This window comes from Buceros rhinoceros, unplaced genomic scaffold (assembly GCF_000710305.1).
Source record: "Buceros rhinoceros silvestris isolate BGI_N320 unplaced genomic scaffold, ASM71030v1 scaffold23697, whole genome shotgun sequence".
NCBI lineage: Eukaryota > Metazoa > Chordata > Aves > Bucerotiformes > Bucerotidae > Buceros > Buceros rhinoceros.
This window is the reverse complement of record NW_010424278.1, coordinates 11041-18469: the sequence shown is the minus strand read 5'-3', so window position 1 is coordinate 18469 and position 7429 is coordinate 11041. Positions and strand designations below refer to the sequence as shown.

Below are 7429 nucleotides of genomic sequence, written 5' to 3'. Positions count from 1 at the left end.
ATCCCACCCACGGGCACAGGCAGGCCCTGCACACAGCACTGATTTCTAGCCAATACGCTCCTCTGCATGAGCTGCCGCTGATAACACTCTCAGCGAGTTTCAGTCCTTGAATCTTCAGGTCCTTTGCCTTGTTCAGAGTCAGACAGAGCAAAATCTGATGGTTCCTTCAGGATCCCAGCCCATTTCTGGTTGACTGGGGAACAAGACTCCCCAGGACAGCTGAGACCAGAGAGGAGGATCAGAGATCAGGTCCCCACAGCATCCCTGCTGCCATGTGAGCTGCGAGAAAGGATACAGGCTGTATGAACTTTGTTCTGCCTCCCAAGCCATCGTACCCCATCCTCACCTAGAAGAGGAAAAGAAATGAGCCTGGGGCAGCAGCACAGAGCCTCAGCTGCCTCTCCCTGTGCTGGTTACAGGGCAGGGGGAGCCCTGCAGGCCACAGCTGGGGAGGGGTCACAAACACCTAGGAACTCTCAGTGCTTGTGCTAAGCCCACACCTTTGGAAAGGACAGACCCAAGGGCGTTAGTAAAGTTTGGGTATCCCGGGCACTTTCTGAAGTAAGCTGAGCCCTCCAAGCAACAGCAAGGCTTAGGATTTTGTAACTGAGACTGAGGAAAACACCCAAAGCTCCAAGGAGATGGAGGAGCAGGACACAGAGAGCCATTTAGCCTGCTGCCAGGAAGGGAAGGAGCATCTGTCATCCCTGGAGCTCTGCAGGACTGGGAAGCAGCCAGGTCGTGCTCCAAGATTTATTTTCCACAGCCTGTATGTGGCAAGGTAAGAGCCTCATTCGCTTCCTCCTGTGGGGTCACTTCAGGACAGAGGTGTGAAGCTGACCCACCGGACAGTCGTACTTACAGTGCCTGTGTTCTTGTGGGGACCCAGCAAGCTACCCGAAGATGGCTTCTTAGAGAGAACAGAGTTCCTGATGAATGTTGGCACGAGTCCTTTAAGAGCATCATCCTCCAGATCATCTGCCCAGTTCTGTCCCACAAAACAATGAGAAAAGCCCTTTAACCAGCAGGATCTGCTGAATTTAGGCCACATACAGGGAGCACTAATAATGCAGACAGCTATTTAGGTAATGGCTGTACCACACGTCAGGCCAAAGAACAGCACCTCCAAGCCTCCCACCAGCACTCGTGCAGAACGGTGCCCGGGAAGCAGGACACTGCACCCAGCAAGGCTGGGAGAACGGCCCCCTTAGCTGACCCCACAGCCCTCGGGGCAGCCCCATGCTGTGTTTGCCAAGCGCGTCTGAGGCAGGATAATCGGTAAGAAGCGCATGGGTCCCCAGCCTCCCGCCCCTGCCCCTTTCCGGGAGGCCTGGGGCAGCAGTACAGCATTTCTAGGAGACTGCCAGGCAAAGCACTTTGGATCATGTGTTGTAGTTCTATAGATGGGCCGGTCTACGGTCACAGCATCTCCTGCGTGGAGAAAATGGGTCCTTTATCCCAAGCTTATTAACAGCAGAATCAAAGCGGCGATACAGCAAATCGAGACTAGTCCTTTTACCTCCACTGTTTCCTTCAGAACTTTCTTCTTTGCCAGATTTACCACAGGAGGCCTGTAAGAAGCCCAAGGAGCAAATCAGCAGAGATTTATTATTCAAGTGGAGCTGGCAAGGACAGACAAGGCCAAGCAAATGACGAAACTTGCAGCACTACATCAGGCAGTTGGAGCTATCACATCTCACACAACACTTCCAAAGAAGTGAGACTTTGATCTCCTTTAGAAGAAGAAAGAGGAGGAAAAACTCACAGCTTTTTATCTAGCTTCTGCCTTTTTGCAGGGCTGCAGAGAGATCTGCAGGGCTGGTGTTCAGGAGTGTCCACATCAAAAGTAGCATCTAGGTTGATCTCATCACTGTGGGCCGGGCGGTGGAGCTTCGGGTGCCGCAGTTCCACGGGAGTGGGGCTGCAAGGCCATGAAAGTGACACTGACAGGAGGCCACTGCCCGCCCCCCGGCAGATGAAACGAAGACAGAGCTGCACGACTCAGCTGTTAGACCGCAGTGGGACCAGGATGAGAGCCCCAGTCTGCTTGAGAGTTACAGCAAGGACAATCCAAACCCCAGAGTTTATAGTCAATGTCCCAAACTGCTGTTCACCCTCAAACAGCAGCACCCAGAGCCCAGGGAAACACAGTGGCACACGGCTGCCCTGCGTACACAGCCTAGCTTGCTGCGCGGGGCTAACAGCACAGGCTCCTCACAGGAAAGGGCTTGATAACGATGCAGAAGGGGCCAGTTTTCAGGTTAGGTCCCTCTGCCTGGCTAACATCTGCGGTCGCCATACACCAGGGCATGCTCACTGGAAGGCCAGCTCCGAGGCAACCAGAAGAGCAGCTTTGGGGGTTTTTCCCTGGCAGGACATAGTGACAAACAGCTTGTCAAAACCTGGCTGGTTCTGCCATCCCATCCTGAGCCAAACCCTCCAAAACACACACTCTCTGCAGGTAAACCAAAAAAACCCACCTTGTCAGCAACAAGCAAAAGACCAAAACGGGATACAAGATGCAAAATGACTGTGCTACCGCGACGCCTGCCAGACTGGCACATGAACTAGCCTACCCAGCTAGTTAAACTGTCAGCTCTTCCTCTGGACCTGCCATCTCCATCCTTGGCCTGTATCTGAGGCCGCGCTTCACCAACCTTTCCAAGACCAGTCGACTGATTGTCTCTCTGGTTACAGACGGGACCTTCAGAGTATCCTGCAGGATGTCTATCTTCTTCTTCAAACTCTGGAGGGAAAAGGGAAAGCAGAGAGTGAGATAAGGGAAAGATTTAGAAGCAGATACTTTGCCCCTTTTCCATAAATCGGCATGAGGCAGAGCTCAGATGTGGAGCACATAAGAGAGGTAAGGTGGGCTGGTAACCTCACCACAGAGCAAAACCAGTATAACTCCTGGCTTTGCAGCTGCAGGCCATGGCCAGCTGCCAGTTACTGCAGACCAGGGAACGATATTCTCACCAAGATCTCCTTGTCTGCATTCTTCAGATCCTTTTGGGTGCTTTTTAACTCCTCCTCTGTCTTCTCCAACTCTGAAGCCGTCTTCTGGAGCTGAAGAACAAGCCCCCCAAAGAGCAGAGTGTCAGCTACCACACGTGGGTGATCACCCCGTGAGAGTAGCACATGCTACTCTCCCCTGTTTCAGGGCTCAGTTTTCCTGTCTGGCCAATCTCTCCTGTATCAGAGGAGCCAAATGCCTGGCCATTTCCTCAAGCTGCCTGCAGAGGGATCTCCAGGGCTGCTTGTCCAACACAAACCTTCCTACAGCGTTTCTGAGCATTTATGCCTGATGGTGACAGCGTTTCCTTGCTCTAACGTGTGGTGGCTGCATTCTGAATTCCTGCAGGACTTTGGACGCACCAAAGCACAGGAATTCCAAACCACAGGCTGGAGGATGGCTGTGCATCAGCAGTACTGGCCCACGGACAAGCCTGATTCAACAAGGAAGCATGCCACAAGCAGGGGTCGAGAGAGGGCCCACTACCACATCAGAGACTTTGGTGGGTTTGGGAGTCCGGGCCAGCCCACAAAGTGTCGGTACAGTCAGCTCTCTGTCAGCCGAGCCCGGAGACCCAAAGAGCACTGACTCGCATCCTCCTGACGCAAGCCAGTGACTGTAGTTCAGCACTAACTCAGCCAGAAACAGCCCCACTCCAGCAGCCGGCACCTCACGGAGGGGGTTAATTCCCCTGGGGAGCAGCACAGCACTCCGAGAACCGCCTTCTCCATTTGAGGAGACAACAGCTAAGGCTGGGTAACAAAAATAGGCCAAATCCACCTACAGTCTCTCACTTCGTGAGCTTGGACACGGGGATGCCCCAGGGAACACCTGTGCCTTGGAGAGCAAGGCCACACACACACACTTTTCATGGGGACTTGCTACCAGAACTGACAAAAAGCAACTCCCAGCCAGAGCCCAGGCAGGCTTGGAGCAGGGGGAGTACAGCAACAGAGACGTGTCAGCAGCTCCAGGCTCTGCGCCAGGCCAGGAGCAGCCTAGGCAGGCTCTGTGCAAAGCCACCTGCATGTCCTTGCCGCACTTTGGGGACTGCATGGTGCTGTGTCCAGGCAGGAGCAGGAGCCCTGGCCCCATCCAGTTGGCTGAAGGCAGAGGGCTGGGTGTGACTGTGGTTGTGCCAAGCCAGGGTTAAGCTCTGCTCAACCGGTGCTGCCTCCAAACCCCTTCCCACCTTTCCTAAGGGCCCAATTCTGCAGCAGGAGGGGCTGGCAGCTGAGCTAGCTCACACTCGGCAGCATAGAGGCTTCCAGAACCCCACGGAAGCAGCAAAGCACCTGCCTGCTGCTGCCTTTCAGCCCAGGCTCCCTCCCAAACTCTGGCTGGCTCTGCACATGCTGCCTCACCATGTCCCCAGAGACTGCACTGCTGCCAACAGCCCATGAGCTGCTCACTCACCACAGCAAGACACCCTGACCCAGAAACCCCAGCCTGACGCTTCCACACCACCCATACCACTCAGGTAGTGCTCAGTGTGGGAGCGGGTCACTGCAGAGGGCTTGAGCCACACTTAGGGACAGGGATCTACAGACCAGATGTCACCCTGGCGACTTGCACTCTCCCTTTACCTTGCTGTTGACAGAAAACAGCTCCTTCTTCAGCTTCTCTGCCATCTCACTAGACGTCTTCCGAGCCTCCTTCAAGTTTTCATATTCCCTGTAAAACAACCAGAAAAGTTATGCTGTTTGCAAGTGGATTGAGATAGAACTTCTCAGAGAGAAGCCAAGGTGCTTAATTTGAAATTCTGCAACTGCAGAGCCACCAGAGAAAGCCCGGCAGACACAAAGCCCTTTGAGGAACAGAGCTGAGTGTAACCACACTGACCAACCATGTGTCAAACGTACCACTACACCACGGGGCAGAAAAACGTCTGCACGGGATACCCGAGAACAGGGCCTGAACATTTCCACCAGCAAAATGGAAGCCAGATCCAGAGACATTTCAGTTGCCAATGGAAAATACAGAGACAACAGAGCAGCCTCCATGCTGGCAGCAAACAGGGGACTTTGCTTTAAGTGACTTTTCAGAGACTTCACACTATTGGCCATGCACATTCATCCCCAATTACACCACAGGGACACTTGCCTCATTACAGCTTTGTATCAAAGCTGCAATTATTCAGCTGCCGTCAGAAGGGACCCGAAAAAGCTGTGGTTGTGCCCAGCAGGACCAGATGGATTACCAGGTAGGGGAGGGCAGCGCTGCAGATCTGCCTTGTGGAGTGCTCGAGGCCACAGCTGCACAGGGCACTGCAGCAGAGGGTACAACCAGAGCCGCTCACCCTCTCGCTTCCCCCCAGTGGGAGAGGGGAATGGGGGAAATAATCATCATCACCTCAGAGGTGCACTGACAACTCTGGAGACAGTTCCCATGGTGACAAGCATGTCACTACAGTGACAACAGTAACAGTTCAGTGTGACAGGCTCCAATCTGAGTCCCCAGGATCTGTCAGTCAAAACCCAGCGGAGGCCCAAGCAGGCGGTGAGAGCTCCACAGAGCCTATATGCCTGCCAGTACCCAGCAGTGGGTTCTCCACGGGCACACCCAGGACAGCACGAGCCTCCTGGGCCAAGCCCACAGCACCTACTTTTTCAGCGAGACACAGTAGATTGCAAGCTGTTCCACCGCTGCCTGCCCCACTCCCATCTCTCTGATCATCTCCTCCACTTCGGGGCGCTGGCTCTGAAGCAACAGCTCAATCCTGCACCAAAACACAGTACCCTCAGCTCATGAGTCACAAATTGATCTGGGAAAGAGACTGGAGCCCTGCTTCCCCCCAGGGAGCTGGTGCAGCCTGAGCTCCTGCTGCAAGCACTGGATGCTGTGGAGGAAAAGACAACTGCCCCAGCACAGCAGGGCTTTTTGCTAGGGAAGAGTAGCGCTACCCAGCCAGACCAGAGACGGGGCAGCTGTATGCACACACTGCACACAAAGCTGATGTCCCCACTCTTGGGCCCTATAGACCTGCGGCTGAGCGGGTCCTGGGCTGGGATTCTGCCCCAGCATGCGCTGGTAACAGGAACGGCACAGAGCCACACTCAGAGCACTATAGAGGAGGCTGGTCTGCACCCAGTTCCCTGCCTGGCTGCTGTTCAGGGAGAGCAGCGGCCGTCAGGACACATCACAGGGGCAAGAGCATAGGCAGGCGAGAGCCAGCCCGGCAATGCAGCAGTTTCCAGCCTTCTGGGGTGAGAGGACCCCACGTGTGGAGGTGGATGTTCCAGCAGGCACGGGACAGGACCCCTCCCTCTCTCTCCAAGAAGGGGAGAGTCACATAGCCCAGCCTGCAAGGCCCAGGGAGAGCCTGGCATCTCACCGCTCCATGGTTCTCAGCTTGTTGCGCAGACGGCGGGCCTCCTCCTTTGAGCTTCTGTTATCCTCCTGCTGCTGCTCCAGGAATTTCATCTGCTTCTGCAGAGAAGCAAGCACACACAGACCATTAGGAAGGCTCCAGGGATTGTCAAGAGAAACATCCTGGCTTATGCGCACTGCGGGCAGCTGGGAGCATGCATTGGCTCTTAACGCTATCACCACCTCAGCAGCCCAGGATTACGGAGTTTAGCTCCCTCCCTGCTGCACCCCAGCTCCGCTCCTTGCAAGCGCAGCAGGGTCTCAGCGCTAATCGTAAGACAAGTCTAGTGCTGAGACTGCGTCGCAGCCTCCCTTCTGCTGGGAGCGTTCGTCTGTGGGGCTGCACGGTTCCCTGTCCACAGCGACAGTTTGCTTTTCAAAATCAAAGGGGCTCACAGCAAGCAACCCTTGCTAGCACTTCCTCCTGCATGCACAGCCGATCCCTTTGCTTTCACCTCCCAATTCTCCCTGCCATCAGCTGCTTGGAGCATAAACAGGATGCTGAGTGGGTCTCTTCTGAGCGACCTCAGCCAAAGACACCCACCCAAGCACCTCTCACCTGCCTGGAGAGGCTGCAGGCTCTGGCAGCCTCCCCCTTCCCAGGCTCTCCAGCAGCAAGCAGCAGTAACGGAGAGGCGCAGCTGAGCTGAAAGCACAGCTCTGCAGTGTGGCAGAGGATGGGGAAAGCTGGCCTGAACCAGCACTGTTCCAAGGCATCTGTGTGGTCTGGGTTTGTGTCTGCCTGGCCACCTCACGGCACCTTCAAAAGGTTTCAGCACAGTGGTGGCCCCAGGGAGAGGCCTGGCCAAAGACCATCACCTTGTAAAGCTCCCTTCCACACAGAAGTTAAAGGATTTGAGCTGCTTCCTGCCAGGGAAGCTGTAAAACCGCTGGGACTTTGCAGAGGGGATAGCTGCAGGCTCACATGTTGTTCTTGCTTAAGCAGAGCCCATCTTCACCTCTTCCTAAGCAGAGCTCTCTATACTTGGATCCCCAAAGCAGTGTTTTGTGCCAGGCTGGAGCAGAGTTCCAGCCTCAGCCATTCTG

The 7429-nt window shown here is 55.0% G+C and overlaps 1 protein-coding gene across 1 annotated transcript in view; it reads right to left on the bottom strand.

Moving 5' to 3' along the window:
- Positions 1 to 7429, bottom strand: part of TRAIP (TRAF interacting protein) — a gene marked incomplete at its 5' end in the record, with an annotated part of 18709 nt that overhangs the window by 1167 nt on the left and 10113 nt on the right. The window contains 9 exons of the mRNA XM_010140747.1: positions 296 to 346; positions 863 to 988; positions 1520 to 1571; positions 1766 to 1921; positions 2658 to 2746; positions 2977 to 3066; positions 4600 to 4687; positions 5619 to 5732; positions 6348 to 6442. Coding sequence (XP_010139049.1) covers positions 296 to 346; positions 863 to 988; positions 1520 to 1571; positions 1766 to 1921; positions 2658 to 2746; positions 2977 to 3066; positions 4600 to 4687; positions 5619 to 5732; positions 6348 to 6442 — 861 coding nt within the window. The remainder of the gene's footprint in view (positions 1 to 295; positions 347 to 862; positions 989 to 1519; positions 1572 to 1765; positions 1922 to 2657; positions 2747 to 2976; positions 3067 to 4599; positions 4688 to 5618; positions 5733 to 6347; positions 6443 to 7429) is intronic.